Genomic DNA, 18,256 nt, shown 5'->3' with positions numbered 1-18,256 from the left:
AAAGTATGTGGGATGAAAAAGTGTTTGCCCCATTCTTCACTTCCTTTTTTTTGGCATATTTGTCACTCTTCAGTGTTCTAAAACATCAAACCAATTTGAAAATTAGTCAAAGATAATTAAAGGGTGCACAAGATCTAGTTTTCAAATGAAGGTGTTTATTATTAAGGGCGAAAATGACATTTGTGAAGAATTATTTTCTTTTTACAAAAATGAAAAAGAAAATAATTGAAATATGTCACAACAAAAATACATGAGCTAACAGTTGGAGAAAACAGCTGTGCGTATATTCATTCTTTATATTCTTTTAGCATCATAGAAACATAAAAAACAGGGCAGATCATTAAAGTTAGTGAGATTTTAAAACCTATTTGTTTTCTGTTTAACTGGAAGCTGGTGTAGAGATTTTAAGATGAGTGATGTTCAAACTTCTTGCTGCAGTGTTCTGCATGAACTGAAGTTAGTTATATAACTGGAGATTCCAGAAAACAGTGCTACAGTGATCTAATCTAGAAATAAATCTGTTTTTCTAAACCAGGCTGGTTCAGGAAGGATTTGGCTGTGGATATGTTTCAATGTGATGAAACATATCAACAGCAATATTTCTGAAAATGTAGGTCACAAGTTAAAGCTACTTGTAGGTGACAGAGCAATATAAATATGATTATCAGGTCTAAAAGAAGAAAGCAAGCTGATCTCATTCAACTTTAGAAAAGTTCTGGAAAGCTAACTTTTCACATCCATGAAGCAACATTAATGTTTTCAGCAGAATAAGATTTTATAAAAAGGTTGCATGATCACATTACCAAGCCTTTGCTTGCAAACAGTAGTCATGTTTGTTCCCTGATGCTCTGACAGTGAGCCTACAGCTCCTAGCTGAAAGCTTCCAGCATGAACTTTATCTGCTCTTGTCCTGCACAATCTGCAGAAGCTACTCTAACCTTTAACACAGATCAAAGACAAATACAGAGACACAAGGAGGCTTTAGTCACAGTTCAAAGCACTGATATTTGTGTGTATGTGTGTGTCTGAGGTAATGAATGGTGGAGAAAGCTGTAAGAGGAGAGAAGAAGAGAGTCGATGAGACAAAACCCTGACTTCAGACTTTAACGGATTAACCTCGGAGCTCCCAGCTGTCTCGGGGAAAAACCTGCAAGCTGACTTCTGGAGGGCCGTGATGGAGGGAGTTAGAGCAGCGGCGCAGCATGAATGCTAACACGTCCTGCACGAATGTCACGTTAGCAATGCCTTTTTCAGAGGTTCACCAGAGACCTGACCTCCTTTACACTGTTGCACTGATGATGTGAAGAAGTCAATCACAGGTGAGAAACGAGTGTTTGACTGGTAGCATCTGAAGGTCAGATGCTTCAGATGTGTGTGTGTGTGTGTGTGTGAGCACACACACACACACACACACACACACACACACACACACACACACACACACACACACACACACACACGCATTGTGGACACATCTCCTCTTAAACAGCAGGATTTAACCCACATAAGGAGAGATCTACCTGCATTCTGTTCCTGTAGCATTTGGTTTTCCTGGTGTGGAATGTGGGAGAGCAGAACTTCCCTATGGCTGCGTTGGAGTTAGCTGTGTGTGAAATGTGAGTGACATGGTCAGAGAGCTGGTTGTGTGTCAACCTGAGAGTTCTTGAGGGGAAACCCACTTTTTACATCCTCAATATGGATGCTTTCTGCTTCCATGGTGTTGATCCAGTCATCACTCAGCAGTGACCGACTTAATGACAGTGAAACTGCCTTTTTAGCCACATGACCTCCATACAGCATGTCTGGTTGTCAAGGCTTAAATGTGTGTGTGTATGCTCTGTCTTCTCAAACCCCCAGTCGGCCATGGCAGATCACACTCAACCTGGTTCTGGTTCTGCTGGAAATTTCTTCCTGTTAAAAGGAAGTTTCCCCTTTCTACTTTTGTTACATGCATGGACAGTGTGAGAAATTGCTGGGTTTCCTTAAGTAACTTTCCAACTATTTGAATTATAATCTGAACTTGGGTGTATTTGTTTAATGAGTAGGATTGAACTGGAATAATGTAGTTGACTTCGAAACCATCTGTATTAAATTTATTTTTGCATATAAATTTGATCTTATGGGGCCTTGAACGTAGCTTGGAACAGCATTAAATTGGTGGTATGAAGAAACTGAGTTGAATGTGTAAAAATTATTAGTTCACTGAGAAAAGCACAAACAAACAAATCATTGCTCGTTTACTTTAAGTTGTATTTGTAAGTAAATAGTTTGAAGTAATGGTGTATTTTTTCCCAAATCTAATTTATTGTTTTTATTGCCAACGAGTTCTTACAGTGCATGCTTTAGCAGACGAATACTTATGAAAAATTTATTACAATAAAAAGAGTGGGGATTAGCAGCCAATTCATTGTCATTATATATTAAAACTACATTGAATTAAGTAATAACTGTCTCATTTCAGATATCAGTGGCATCACCTGTCACATGTTCTGACGCCCAAGCAGAAGAGGGCGCTAAAGCAATAATAATTAGACACTTATATTTGTATATCTAGTGATTTATATGTAGTTTTTATTCAAATTTGTAAATTCAGTAAACAGGTCATATAATTGTGAATACTGGCTGCTGTTTCTGACAGATAATTAAAAAGAGGGAGGAAAAAAAATTCTAAGGCCCACCCGCTCCAGCGGAGCTACTTCCGCTTCCTGCGGAGCTCCGCTAGAGTCTGCAGTCAGGCTCCTCTCTCTCCTCCGAGCGGCTCCACTGCCTGTGGTTCTGTCTCTGTTTCCCTCTCTGTCCCCCTGACAGCCCGGCCGGCCGGGACCATAACCAGACACGGTGAGGTGGGGGTGCGGGTTCTCTGTAACTGAACAAGCCGGTGTTTTCTCCGTGTCCTCTGTTTCCTCCGGGGTTCTCCTGTCTCCGGATTGGGGCTCCGGACTGGCGAGCTGATGGTGCCTGAATGAGCTAACCTCCGGACTGTCCTCACAGAGCCGCACAGGCAACGCCGTCTCTGGGACTGGGACTGTTAGTGGGACTGCAGGTAAGAGCTGCAGCAGACACACAGCTGGATGCTTCAGTGTAGCATGTTTAGAACCGGAGCGGGTCCAGCTGCTGGCTGTCATGGTAGTTAGTGTCAAATATGAATGAAAAAATGCAAGTAAAAGCTGAACACTTTGAATTTATATAAACAGTTCTAGGCACTTTATTGTTAACTCTTTGCAATCTGGTCTAAAACACGTTTAAAAATAGTACTGTGTTCAGAAAGAAAGTTAAAAAGAAAAAATGTTTTTATTTACTCGCACACCGGGACAGTCCCATTAGAGGATCCATGTTTATCTCCCCCTGCACACCGTGAGGGGGATGGGATGGTCAGGCAGGGAAAAACCGGTTTAAAGCTCTCTGCTGGAGACCTGTAGCAAAAAGAGGCGTCTTGGGTTCATCACATCTCCATGACAACCATTAGGCTCCATCTGCATGCCATCTGGTTTCTGTGGTGTGATGCCTGGGAAAAATATTTTTCTTTCCTACCATCACAAATGTAGGCATGTGGAGCTTCTAACCTCAGCCGGAACTGAGACTCAAATTTAGTTCTCTGGGTGTTTCTGGATGATTATGTAGAAAAATAACTTATCCACATCTTTACCAGAGCTGCCAATAAATGTAGATGGAAAGAAGGAATATTTTCTATTTTTGTGTACATCATTTATACACAGCCCTGCAGTTCGTACTTTCACTTTTAGAAGTGAAGGTACAAACAGCTGACCTCCAGTCAGTAAGCATCAAAAGCAAACATCATTTGCATTCATATTACAACTGAACAATGTACTGAATCACAAAAGTCCATCCAGTATTAGTCAATGATCGCAAACAACTGCCTGGACACCATATTTGGTAGAATATTACAATATATTTCATTAGCATTTCAACTGTTTTGTTTTTAAACTTGGCAATATACTCTTAGTGTCAATAATTAGAAACTAGGTTGAATAAGTGTAGAATTCAATAAGAATAAATTCTGGGTTGAACAAGCATTTTAAAGGGACAATATTATGTAAAATGGACATTTTTTTAGTTTTACAATGTGTTATGATGTTATTCCCTTGTCAAAAACACACCTGGAGTGTTGCTTTGATTCTTTCATGTATGTTTGAGAAATCCTTTAATCTCCATGGCAACCATTTGGCTGTGGAAAACTCCCTGGTGGACATTTGAGGACGTAGCTTCTCCTCAGAGCTGCAGTTTCTGATTCTGCCTCTCAGAACAGCCCTCCTCCATGACTCCTCCACTCATCTCCTTCAGACTAGCCAGCAGCAATTAGCAACACCTGGTGGAACGACGCATTAGCTGAGCTCTTATAGGAGCTACTTCTCAGTGCAACGCTGGTAAAAAAAATATTAAAGAGTCAGTAGAGGAACCATGTTGTGATGACGTATTGATGGCAGAGTTTCAGAAAGAGCAGGAATTTTTTAAAGAGACACAGACCCAATTTCAAGGCATTGAAATATGAAGTTTAATTTCTTTTAAATCACATTTCATATATATAGCATTTTTATAACAACTGAAGTTAACATTGTTACTTGATTGTGCTATGAAATTATTTTATTTGGCTAGAAAATACATAATACTACCCCTTTAAGAACAGTGGTGGTGGTGTTGCTGCAGTCAGATGGGTCAGATGGGAGGCGTCAGGAAGGTTCCTCTCCAGACGTCTGGCTGATGTTTGCTGCCACCTGGCATTCAGAAATCACCGATCAACCCGACCGAATGTTCACCTCCATGTGACCTCTGGTCAAGGTGCTGCAGGGCTGTCATGAAGCTCTACACAGGAAGTGTGTGTTCAGACATCTCCCCTTCATCATTCCTTTCTAACAGATATCAGGAGAACTTGTTTTAGAGTATTTGCTACAGAAACAATTGTGTTTGTGCTTTTAAACCCTGCAGCCAGCTGGTCACATGAACCGGAGGTCATCTCTGCATCACAGCACAGATGTTCACAAGACATTTTTTCTCATTCTAGGTCTGTTTTGTGGCACTGAAATGTCATTGTTTCTGTGAACACAGGAGGACAATAAGCACCAAAACAAACCCTACTGATTTGTACGTTTCACTCCTGATTACATGAGATTCTGATCTCCAGCAAAGTCAAAGTAAAAGTCAAGTCCCTAGTGTTTGTTTTTGTGACTTGGGTGCAGTTCAAGTCCAAGTCTGGACCTGCTTTACTTAACAAAAGGTTCACATGATGACATACTTCATGTTTCTTACAAGTTAGCTAGGTTAGAAATAATTGCAAGCATATAATGAAGACGACTCAGTCTGGGTCCATATAAAGGTCCTGAATTCCTAGCAGGGACCCGGCCTGGGTTCACATAGGAGGGTTGTTTTCTTTAATATGCACTTTTGTTCTTGTCTTCAGAGCCATTCAGGGGGATTTATTTGCCTATTTTCTTGTAACTGCAGCGCCTCTCTGTGAAGGAGAGCGTTCAGTTGCCTTCTGGGAATATTCTTTTTCTAGGAGGAAATAATTCAGTTCAGTACTTTGTGGATGTGGAAACGCATGAATATGAATTGATTTGCATGTTTTTTTTTTGTGCTGGGTATATTCAGACCCAGTGTGTGGTTGAGTGCTTTGTTATAAAGGAAGCTGTTTGTTAGCATTAACTTCATAGCATTCTTCTGCAAAGATCCAAATGTTTGTTCACAGGAGGTTATAAATGTGAGGGTTTATTGGTGATCATGTCAGAACGGCCTGCGATGAACCTCTTCCCAGATGTTCACTCATCATTTTCCACCAACTTTAAGCGATTTTTTTTCGTTGTTTGTTGTTTTTTTTAATGAGCTATTTAGAATAAAGTTATTCTTTGGATTAGTAGCTGGATTCATATTCAACACAAACTTTAAAGGCTTTATCTCACAACTAGGCACAAGAAATGAAAGGGATTTTGACACTACCTTAACAGTTTGTGAAATAAATGTATGTATGACACTTGAGGTCACCAATGGGCAGCATGGAGAGAGGAAGTGCTCAGCTGTACACACAGCAGCATATGGCTCTCTGCTGAAGTGTAAACAATGAGGAGAGCTGCAGTGTTTTATTGGAATAGACTGAGGATTATTAGGAGGATCATGATGTTGTGGGCATGTACTGACACTTTGCAACTGTGTCAATCATGCTGAGGCACCATGATGGACTTCAGAAATGAGGGATAGCGGTATTGAACCAAGTGACTGTGATTGTTTTCCGAGGTTGTTTTTGACCGTGTAGCTATGGCTTCTATTTGTTCAAGTCGAGCTAATTTGTCTATGGAAGTAGCACAACTAGCTGGGGCTAATAAACAACGAAATTTACAAAAGTTAGAAATAGCTAGCTTTGAAACTTATCCACACCTCCTTCCTCCTGGCATGTTTTTGATTTGATCAAATTTGCCTGAATTCACAGCATTTCCTCTCAAAACAGAGCAGACTTAAAAGTGTACAAAAGTCTAGATGCTAACCTTTTTTCCCTACAGGGTAGGCTATATGATGGTGGGGCATTTTCTCTTTGGTTTCTAATGATTAGTCGCGTACCTTCACCATAATGCAATATTTAATTGTATCTTACTAATCTTACTTATTTATGAAGTATTTGAAAATTAATCTCCTTACCTTGTAAAAAGTGTTCACTGCTATTTGATAAATACGCCGATTGTCGGTCCTAATGATTGATGGAGCTATCCATCGCCGTCTTCTGTGTCCATCAAAAGGTTTACGATAAAATGACAAGTTTGATTTGGACCTTTGTCTGTTTTGTGCTGTCAACCACTCAGCACCCTATGACAATTTTTACAGCGAAATCAACTAAATAAATGTGATATTAGGCAGACCAGAGTTTCCTTTTGTTGTCTGCACTAGAGTCCGATTGTGCATTCTCACCTCCCCATGTGAACCGGACTTTATAGAGAAGTGTGATGTCATGTGCAAAGGGTCAATGACCCACAAAACTGGAGCTGACTGAGCAGTTGATTGGTGATATATTCTCATTTGTAGTCAATTGGTATTCATGGGAAATAACCATTTTGCAGTTGCAATGTTTAGATATTTCATTATTGATTAATTAATCATGTTCATCGTGCTAACGTAAGTATAAAGCATGGTTGGGTCTCTTGGGGGCAGTGTAGATATTTACAGAGCGATCCCAAACTCTGTTCCTTATGGCTGCATATTTACCAGGACTGATTATTTTTCTCTCGTTGTTTCTTATAATAAGACTGAAAAATATGACTGTAGATGCTAACAGGTGTTAGCAGCCAGTTAAGAGCACAGCTAATGAGCTCCCTAGCCACCACAAATACTGGGAGTCCACTGTAGCTTCTAAAAACTATGCAGCAGCCCCAATTAGTTCTGTTTCTATCTAAAATCAGAATAATCTAAAATCAGAATAATTTCTGTCTCCATAAACAGTTTTGTTACTTCTTTGCTCTGTGAGACATCTTCTGAAGATGTACCTGTGATTGTAGGAAGGTGTGTATTCTGTGCTCCTACAAGTTTACACTTCCAGCGTCGATGTGTAAAACTCAGGTTGCAGTGATGTCATTTTGAGCATCTCTCTCTTTAAACAACAGGTTTCTTGGTTTTCTCAGAACACCCAGGTTCAGTGATGAGATGCAGTCTAAAAATACCTGCTAAAACGTCGCCGTTTCTGCCAGGTTGTCAAGTGCTCCCAGGGTTTCAACATTATTGGTGTGAAAAGTCCAAATCTTTCATGAAAAGTGTTTGCATTCAGACGACAGTGCAGCTGAAAAATAGAATTTAGCCAATTGTTCATGTCAGTGTGGACAACATGTTCTTGAGCTGCTCCTTTTCCCTGATTGTAAGTTATAAATATGGCATCAAGAATGAAATCTATTTCTGGGTTTTACCTGTTTTTCTGTGTTAGTTTGACATCCAGACAGCCGTGTCATTCTTGGTGTAAAGAATGACACGCCTGCTCAGACTGAGGTACATGAAGATGCACTAAATAATGAGAAACAGGACAGAAAAGGGTAGTACCCGTGCTAACACCAGTGTCCTCCGATAAACCAGTGTCTTTCAGTGTGTATGCAGGAGACTTGGACACCGTGGTGGAGACGTGTAGCTCTAGTTTTGGTGCTATGTCTCCACATGCTCCTCCTGCTCTCTGCTGGAGTCATGTTCTACAGGGGTTTTTGCCGACATTTCATTTTCTTCCTTTTTGTCTCTGTCATTTAAACATTCAGCAAAAAGCCCACACCAGCCCATGTACCCTGAGAGGAAAGAGACAACTTAAAGCAGTGTGCTATAAATCAAGTACTTACCCTTAGCTTGCAATAGACAAGTTGTCAGACATGTGATGCATCAAACATGGACCATGGGGGTTTTCTCACACTCACTGGCTGTTGTTATCAGGGAGCTAGTGGTTTTTTCCCCGTCTCTTCCTCTGGAGCAGATTGCAAAGCTTTAGCAGTCTGTCTGGACATGAAGATGAAAGGGATGCAAAGTGAGAGAACGGGTATGAGACTTGTCTTGGTACAACCCGGTAACGGTTGCTGGGCCATTAATCCTCCACGGTGCCACACTGAGGTCCAGGCAACTTGATCCAAGCTGACAGGCCATGTTCAGGTCTAGAAATAAAAATAACATCAAATAACGACACACTGTCATGGTCAGCAGGTGTCCGGAAGGAAGAGGAACACTGGTCCAGACTTCGGCTAAACACACAGCTCTGAGTTGACCACTGCTTTAGGGAAGCTTTTGAGCACTTATGGAACTAACTGAAATATAGAAGCTATGGGGATTTGGTGTAGAGACAAACAGTTGGAGGGCTGGAGGAGAGCAGGAAATCTGTCTGTGACCGTGCACTACTCCCCTCCCACTGGACCCTCTGCCACAGCTTTCCAGGATTCTGATTAAAATGCATCAAACCCTCCAGGCTACCAAGCACTAACTCTGTCTGATCATCACAGCACTTATCATCTCCACACTAACCAAGCAACCATTGTGGATCATTTTGTTCTTCCTCTTTGTACAAGTTGATGTCCCTAGATCCAGGGGCCTGTGTGCTTACAGGACATGCTCTGCGATTTGTGGATCTATTGGAACAGGATGTACAACTTGCAGCATTCACCTGAGGAATGCGTAAAGCATGAGGCTCAGTTTCTGTCGTGATCCTCATGCAGCCTTTTCGAATCCATTCACTTCTTTCCAAATTAGCTCAGCTGTTGGCCATCCTGATCATTTTATTATCTGCATCAGATTCTACTGAGCAACATTTGTCAGATCAGTGTGACTCTGGAAGACCTTTTGATGCTTCATCTCCCAGATTATGTATCATCAATGCAGGGCTGCAGTTAATAACTTAAATATTAGTTATCGTTATAATTATTAGTTTAAAAATAGCTTTGTTTGAATAATTTACTGTTTTACCATTCATTTTTGTATTTTGAGGTGTACAAAAAATCCTCAGTATCCTAAAAAAGAAAATATTAGTTGAACTCTAAACATTTGGTCTTGGTCTTGGAGCATCTTTGTCTTGGTCTTGGAAGGTTGGATCTTCATCTTGGTCTCGGTAGGTTTGGTCCTGGTCGTGGTCTGGAAGTTCTGGTCTTGGTGTTGGAGGATGTGGTCTCAGTCTAGGTCCTGGAAGAGCCGTCCTTGACTACCCATTGGGGAGTAGACTGATAGCACAGGAAATATTTGGTCATTAACTACACTTCTCAGTTAAATATTCAAGATGACCATCGAGATGTGAACCTTTCTGTTGTCTTTCATAAACCCAGCATCTCATTGCTTCATTCTTACTGTGCCTGCATTGTGCCTGTGTGTCTCCATTGAGTTTGAACTAAAAAGGTGACCCTATTGCCAGTGACATTGCACTTGCATGGATGTCAGAAATAGCTCAGGGACTGAATGGAAAGAGTAAGGAAGACTGCAGACTGGTAGTGCTGTGAGAGCAGCAGCATGATGGCAACATGGGCAGAATGATTCGGTGTATGTGATAAAGGGGCATTTTGTTCAAAGCTTAGTGAATTAATTAATTAAGATTTCAGTGTCCACATAGACTCTTACCTTAGTTTAGTTTGAGCCCCTGCTGAGAGACCAGCTTCTGACAGACACTACAACATTATTAGTGTGTACTAATATCATTATTTATCATTATTAGTGATTGCATGATGATGAATTGAACAGAATAAACTTGATGTAAGTCTGTTTAGCTAATTAGACTAGCACTTAAAGAGATATTTAGCATGCCAGTTGCTTTGTGTGTGCAGGCAGCTGCTGGCCATTAGCTGTTCCTTTGATTTGGCGTCTCTCAATGACTCACTTGTTCTCTCAGTATGCAGATGAGGAGAGCAGAGAGCAATGTTCCTTGCTGTGCCTGCTCGCAGTCTCATTTGTCCTGACATATCAGAGTGGACAAAGTAAAGGGAGATTGTTTCCAAAGGTGAGAGCTAAGACCACACGATGGATGTCTGAATCCATCTTATATAAAGATGGAATATGGTCTGTGTATTGATTTGTTGGTTTTGCTTCACTAACATACCTACACTGTATTAGTGTCTTGCCCATTTTTACTCAGAGGATTGATTCAGATTCAACAAACATATTTGTTGATGTTTTTCTTTAGACTGGTATTTACTCTCCTTAGCTTACAGACTTATCCACATTCATTGGTACCCCAAATTGTAAATGTGCTAAATTAATTTCTCTCTTATAGAAGTAGCATAATCTCAGACATAAAATGGGAATATGAATCAGAGTTGCACAATATCAAGAAATGTTTTTTTTATTATTTACGTTATAGCTTAAACCAGTTCCTCAATCCTGGTCCTTGTGGCACACTGCCCTGCATGTTTTAGATGTTTCCCTGCTTTAATACGCCTGATTCAGCTGATTACAGTTCAGCAAACTCTTGTTAATTGAAATCATCTGGACTGAAACAAGAGGATCAGGGTAGGGGAAGACTGGCTTAAACCTGATTCAGACATGGATGAGAATTATTCCACAGTTTCCTCACACTGTCCCTTCTTTTCCAATACACATCGCCACCAAGCATAATTTCAGGACCAGATATTATCATTATGCAGAGTGTAAATGCCTGACAGCTGAAACGTTAATGAAATGTAGTATTCTACCAAATATTGTGTCCCAAGCAGTCGCTTACAATTATTATATTGGCTTTTGCAATTCAGTATATTGTGCAACTGTAATATGAATGCAAATGATATTTGTTTTTGATACTTACTGACTGGACGTCAGTTGTTTGTGCTCTGTCACATCTAAAGGCAAACTACAGGGCAGGAAGGAAATATGTACAGCTCTGTTTAGATATGCATAAATGATGTATTCATGTGTAACAGTCACAGAAAATGTTCCTTTTCATCTACATTTATTGGCAGCTCTGATAAAGACGTGGAAGCAGCCTCCAGATTGATTCACATTTTATTACAGCAGCAGCATAACATCTGTTAAGTATATTTATTCAATATTTTAAAAACTAATCTCGTTTTAAGGTTGTTGTTTTTTTTTTAAACCAAATTAGCAGTGGAAAAATTATTGGCACCCCAGCTGTTCTACACTTTATTAAACCTCTTATTTACTGTTGAACTGTACCAAGTCTTCCAGCAGGTCCATTTCACAGCATTGTAGTATACAGAAAGAGGTAGATTTTATTAATGTTCCTAGATTATGGGAGCCAATGTCCAGTCCTTGAGAGTTTCCATCCTGCAACTTTTTGATGCCTTTGTCAACAAGCTGTTCAGTACGATGATGCTACTGCAATAAGAAGCTTTTTTTTTTGTTTTTTTTTTTTTTTTGTTGCTGTTCTATAATGGGATACCAATGAATTTTCTCTCATCTCTATATTCTCTTCTTTGTTTCAGGCCATTGCTTGGCAGTTAATGTTTTGCCACTTCCCTCTGAGGTTGGAGGCCAGTTGGAGTTGGGCGCCGGGTCCTCAGTGGCTGCAGTGATGCGAGCTTCTGTGGCGGGCTGCAGGATGAGCTTTGGTGCACTAATTAATGGGTTACTCGTCTCCGTGATTGCAGCCCTACTTTGGAAGTACTCCAAGCTAAGCGAGCATGCAGCCTCACTGGAGGAAGAGTTGCATATGACACAGCAGTCCAAGGAGCTCTCTCAGGCCCGTATCGACTACCATGTTGCCCTGCAATCTCTCCAGAAACATGGCACCCGCATGGTGTGTACTGGCAAGATGCACACCGACCGCATCTGCCGCTTTGACTATTTGTGCTACTCCTCCGAGGCAGAGGAGTTTGTGTTTTTCCACTCCAACTCCTCTGTCATGCTGCCTAATCTTGGATCTAGGCGCTTTCAACCTGCCCTACTAGATTTATCCTCAGTAGAGGATCACAACACCCAATATTTTAACTTTTTAGAACTCCCAGCTGGTGCTTTAAAGTTCATGCCCAAACCCGTTTTTGTACCAGATGTGACTCTGATCCTCAACAGATTCAATCCGGATAACCTTATGCACGTATTCCACGATGATCTTCTCCCAGCCTTCTTTACCATGAAACAGTATTCCGACTTGGACGATGAGGCACGTCTCGTGTTCATGGAAGGCTGGGGTGAAGGGCCGCACTTCGACCTCTATCGACTTCTCAGCAGCAAGCAGCCACTTCTTAAAGAGCAGTTGAGGAACTTTGGAAAACTAATGTGTTTTACTAAATCTTATGTTGGTTTGTCCAAAATGACCACCTGGTACCAGTATGGGTTTGTTCAGCCACAGGGGCCCAAAGCCAACATTTTGGTTTCAGGGAATGAGATCAGACATTTTGCCAAGGCTTTAATGGAGAAAATGAACATAACAAAGCAGGACGAGGCAGAGAAGGATGGAGGAAGCTCAGAGCAAGAGAGGGAGAGAGACAAGAAAGATGAATACATCGCTGTGTTTAGTCGCTCGACCACAAGATTAATTCTGAATGAAGCAGAGCTAATAATGGCCTTAGCCCAGGAGTTCCAGATGAGAGTGGTTACAGTATCCCTGGAGGAGCAGTCTTTTCCTAGTATCATCCAGGTGATTAGCTCTGCTTCCATGTTGGTCAGCATGCATGGAGCTCAGCTCATCACCTCAATGTTCCTCCCCAGAGGTGCAACTGTGGTAGAGTTGTTCCCCTTTGCTGTGAACCCAGAGCAGTATACTCCATATAAAACCCTCGCCACTCTACCAGGCATGGACCTTCACTACATTTTTTGGAGGAATTCTAAGGAGGAAAACACTGTCACCCATCCAGACAGACCGTGGGAGCAAGGTGGCATTGCCCACTTAGAAAAAGATGAACAGGAGCGCATCCTGACAAGTACGGACGTCCCAAGGCACCTGTGCTGCAGGAATCCGGAATGGCTTTTCCGGATCTACCAGGATACTTTGGTAGACATTCCGTCATTCCTCAAGGTCCTCAAAGATGGCATGAAGAGTAAGCCTAGCCTGAAAAAAACAAAGATAGCCAGCACAGTTCACCCTGGCCGGGTCAGAGAAGCCCACTGTCAGACATCAGTACAAACCCCTAATGAGGCCAAACTCACAGTCTCTTGGCAGATCCCGTGGAATCTAAAGTACCTGAAGGTGAGAGAGGTTAAGTACGAGGTATGGATCCAAGAGCAGGGAGAAAACACCTACATGCCTTATATCCTTCCTCAACAGAACTACACTTTCTCTGAGAACATAAAGCCCTTTACTACCTACCTGGTGTGGGTGAGGTGCATCTTTAACAAGAACCTCTTAGGTCCGTTTGCAGATGTTCTAACATGTCGGACCTAATAAACACAGAGCCACCCTGTCAATTTCTACAACCTCACTGGAAGGGGCTGCTTGATTAGATTTTGATTAGTCTTGGTAAATAAATGGTGTTAAGCAGATCTTTGCAGTTCCAGGACAGACAAAGCTGATGTGAAGACTCTCTCCGTCTTTACTGGAGGACTCCTCTACTACTGGGTGATGAAAACTGAGAAGTTTATTTATTACACTTTCAAACTCCTCTACTGATAATACAAGAACTTAAATGAGCAGATGTATTTATGAGAAGAATATTATGAGATTTTAGGATTAGTCTATACGCTGGATTCTACCTTTTAGAGTATGCAATGTAGCTTCTGTGTTGTAGGTGAAGAGATGTTATATAGATAATCAAGGTTTTTTACATTTTTCTGACTTGTCTAAAGTGTGTGTGCGGACAGATGATTCCATAAATTACTCATAATATACACAATCCATCCAAAATCAAACCAACTTGTTCTATAAACTTAGTTTATACCTGCTGCGTTTATTTGTAACTTAAATAAACTTTGTTTCATCCGTCAGATGGTTTGGAAATGTACACAGTCAGTCCTTTAAAGTATTTGGAAAAAGTTTCAGTAAAAGATTTTAGCCCATGCCACAAAAATCCTTCTTTTAAACTCTATGTTCAGATACGTGTAAAGCACTGCCTATTCTTAATTTTGTTAAATGTTATAATTTATCTTGAAGTGAAAAGTACATACCTCCATATCTGCTTCAGTGTTTTTTTTCTTATCTCATTTAAATATTTCAAATCATCAAATATTAATATCTGATAAAAAAAAACAACCAGAGTGAATACAAAAAAGACAGTTTGCAAGTAATGCTTTTAAAACTTATCCAAACCAATAGTTTACCTACCAAACACAATGACTGTTTCTTCCATCCTTACCAACAACTGCCATAAAGTGTTTTTGATAACTGGTAATGAGTCTTTTCATCACTGGAATCTAGACTTTAACTTGGCCACTCCAAAAGGCCTTTTTAAAAGCATCAAGAAATTGACTTGCTGGTGTGTTTTGGATGCTAGTTCTGCAGTATGTGCTTAAATTCAATATCACACACTGCTAGACCTTCCAGCATTTTTCCTACCATTATCCAATGGAGGTGCCCCATGAACATAACCGGCATCCGCTCATAGAAGATTGACATAGGTGTTCACAGTTAGGTTAGATCACATCGTGACATATTTCTGATCCTGCGTGGTCGCTCCGCTACTTTGAACTCTAAACTCTCAAACTAGGTTTATAGTTAACTGATTAGCTTATGGTAGCCTATGGTGGCCTTGTGCAGCTGCCAGGGCCCTGCTCGTGCTCCTCCGAACTTTTGTAACTTGCTGTGGGTCACTCATTTGGAGCAGGTTAACCTGTACCGATATTTGTAAGAACTCTCTACGAGGGCTCATTTTTGGAAAATATTACACGTCTAACATAAAAGCCACACCGCTTGCTTGGCAAACTTAAAGTGTAGACTCAGCATCCTGGACGCCTCCTTGCTGAGGTGTTCCAGGCACGTCCTACTGGGAGGAGTCCCAGAGGAAGACCCAGGACACGCTGGAGGGACTAAGTTTCACGACTGACTTGGGAACACCTTGGGATTTCCCCAGATGAGCTGGCCCGAATGGCTGGGGAAAGGGAAGTTCATTTACCCAGGCTGCTGACCTCGGGTACATGTAAAGCAAGTGATAGATGGATGAACATTGTTACTACTAACCATCAACAGTTTTCCCTCCCCCGTGACAGTGGTCTCTGTAATGAAATCCGATAGTTACTGAGAAAGAAAAAGATGCAATAGATAAAGACTGAAAGATAGAAAGAGACTGATGGCAAAAAAGATATATATACGCACAGTTCCCTAATGTTATATTGAATATGTAGACTTATTCAAGACATGTTTAAGTACTCCACTAATAACTGCTAAATATATTTTGTTTGTATTAATGCTCGTTACATTACAGCAATCAATTGTTCTACAGAGTGATTATTAAAAGACAGTAGGGGCAAATACTGTTTACAGCAATGTACACTTTAAATATCGAACACTAAAGTACTTTCTTTTTCTTTATTTGGTGCTAATCAAAAATAATAGTCAATCAGTTTTTGTGCAGTATTATTTCACCTGGCAGTATTTAGTATTAAGCGATGCCTTCCTCGACTCCAGTCTGTGCATCATTTTCATCGTAATAAAACTTGCCAGCCTCACAGGTTTCCTTTCAACTTCATGGTTGCCTGTCAAATGTCATCATTTGCCGATAAATTGCAGTGTCGTGCTTCTCCTTTATGTCATTGAATTAAAGTGTTTAGTAAATGAGATTTATCAAGATATTTCTATGGAAATATAAGATGGACAAAAACACTGCCACCAACATAGGTTCCTTTGGTTAGTGCATGTTTAAGAGATTATTTGAAGACTTTGCAGCAAACACAGGTTGTGGTGGATTAGATATGTGTCTGTGCTGTTGGTTAGTTTTCTTTGTTTTTCTGCCACTCCTGTAGACATGAGTAAAACCAGAATGTTTGTTTTCTACACTAGAAATAGATGGAATTTTTTCCCCAAGAACTGTGAATTAATAAATAGTTTTTTGTTATACTATGTGTCTTTGCCTGTTGAATGAGTTATTTAGTGTGTATATATATAAATATTTCATTAAGAACTTTCTTCTGCAAGCATTACCAATTATTTTCTCAAGACATTACTGCAGTCTACACATCCTACCACTAACACTGAGAGGCAATAAATCTTAAAATGTGATCAAAAACACTTATTCAGGTGGAGCTCTAATAAAGCTCGGCCTTTGTTGAACTGAATAAGTTTACATAGTGGAACAAAACATTAATAATACATTTTATTTGTAGGCGCCTTTCTTGACACTCAAGGTTACCTTACATAATTTAACATAAAAACAAACACAAAATTGAAATACATAGTAACATTGAAGTACAATTGAAGATTTAAAAAGACAATGCGATTACAATCAAAGAGCGTAATCCACTTAAAACAGATGAGTTCTGAGTTTGGACTTGAAGTGTGGCAGAGTCAATGTTACAGAGATTAGATGGGAAAATGTCTTTTTCTGAATCGTTTGTATTTTAAAACGATATGGAAAGAAAACAGTAGCTGACTTTCAGCTTTTCCTTCCTGTCTGCCTTCTGCTTGGGTTGCTGCCATCTTCAATGATCAGTGCTACCACCTATAGGTCAAGGCAAAAAAAATAAATAAAACAAGCAAAAGTGGCCTGTTTGATCTCACTGAAGAACAAACGTATGAATACATGAGGATCAGGACTTTCTGTCATGCAGTGGAACATTTTTGTACCTGTAGATTTAAAAATCAATCAAAAGTACGTTTTTAATAACTGTTTTTCACACAGTCTGTTTCTTTTATGCAATGCATAAGTGATTTCTTAAAGGTGTTTTGATTTTCTGTCTTTGTTTTGATAACCTTTAGATATCCTCATCTACAAATGGTGCTGTCGAAATAAAATTGCCTTGCCCAATAATAATGCTCATGTTTTTCATGTCAGAAATTACTGACATATTCTCTCAGTTCCTGTATTTGCATAAATACATGTAGTGAACTTTCTATTCCCTGCATAATTTTGCGATATCAACCAGTCCATTCATGTTTTCCTTCCAGGCTGCATTATAGTGATCTTGTTAAATGTGCAAATGTGGTAATTCCTAAACAACAGCATGCAGGAGAAGCCTCAAAATGACAAAGTGACCCACATATTACTCCACCTGGAAACACCTCCAGGAGACGGTGACACCATCGTGAGTTCACCAACCTCAGCCACAGCAGGAGACCATCACTCATCTGGTCAAGTAGACGGCAATAAAACAACACTACACATCAATCCTCTTCATCTCTGGAATCAGACTAATGGTCTGATATTCCCTTCTTTTCAGAAGCCTCCCGTCAAATAGAAGAACAGACATTACTAGAAAATAAACCTTCCCATTTCCTCGTTGTTTTGCTTGAGAGTCTTGAGAAGGAAAACAAATAAAAAGGAGTGTTAACCTCTTGTGGTTTAGTGACACATTAGGTATAAAGATATAAATTTGTTTTCAGTTAATGAGTTGACAATAAACACATGATGTTTTCTTTTCACCTCTTCATCAGGTTGAGAAGCAAGCAGCAAATTCAGTTATAGAACTGTCAGGACACAACAGAACGCCAAATTATGGCAACACCGCCATCTAGAGTATGAAAAGAGAAAAGCAGCAGTATGATGGATTCTAGTGTGCATTCGTATCCGATGTGTTTGAGACATTAAAAAGTTTGATTCCAAATTACCGTAACACAAAAGCGTGTTTAGATAATGTATGTAAGGATGATGTAATAATTAGAATAATATGGAAGAAAATATAGTTTTATTTTTAGACATTGAGTTCATAACATTATGTATGATTTTTGTTTTAGTTTATATTCACCAGCAAAAATTTTACCTGCAAAAAGTAGCCTGCA

General features: G+C 40.1%; 1 protein-coding gene across 1 annotated transcript; it reads left to right on the top strand.

Annotated features, from left to right (window-relative positions):
* Window positions 1–2,621: 2,621 nt before the first annotated feature.
* Window positions 2,622–16,376, top strand: pomgnt2 (protein O-linked mannose N-acetylglucosaminyltransferase 2 (beta 1,4-)). The gene is made up of 2 exons (XM_014986558.2): window positions 2,622–3,043; window positions 11,877–16,376. The coding sequence occupies exon 2, from the start codon at window positions 11,966–11,968 to the stop codon at window positions 13,772–13,774; it is 1,809 nt and encodes a 602-aa protein (XP_014842044.2). The 5' UTR covers window positions 2,622–3,043; window positions 11,877–11,965; the 3' UTR covers window positions 13,775–16,376.
* Window positions 16,377–18,256: the final 1,880 nt, after the last annotated feature.

The sequence above is a fragment of the Poecilia mexicana genome, unplaced genomic scaffold, assembly GCF_051168715.1.
Source record: "Poecilia mexicana isolate PSO_F unplaced genomic scaffold, ASM5116871v1 scaffold_6, whole genome shotgun sequence".
Taxonomy (NCBI): Eukaryota; Metazoa; Chordata; class Actinopteri; order Cyprinodontiformes; family Poeciliidae; genus Poecilia; species Poecilia mexicana.
Note: the sequence above shows the minus strand (reverse complement) of the source record. Positions and strands in the feature narration are given on the sequence as shown.

Coding starts and splice junctions, on each gene's coding strand:
- pomgnt2 (XM_014986558.2), top strand. CDS start 11,966: ATGCGAGCTTCTGTGGCGGGCTGCAGGATGAGCTTTGGTGCACTAATT.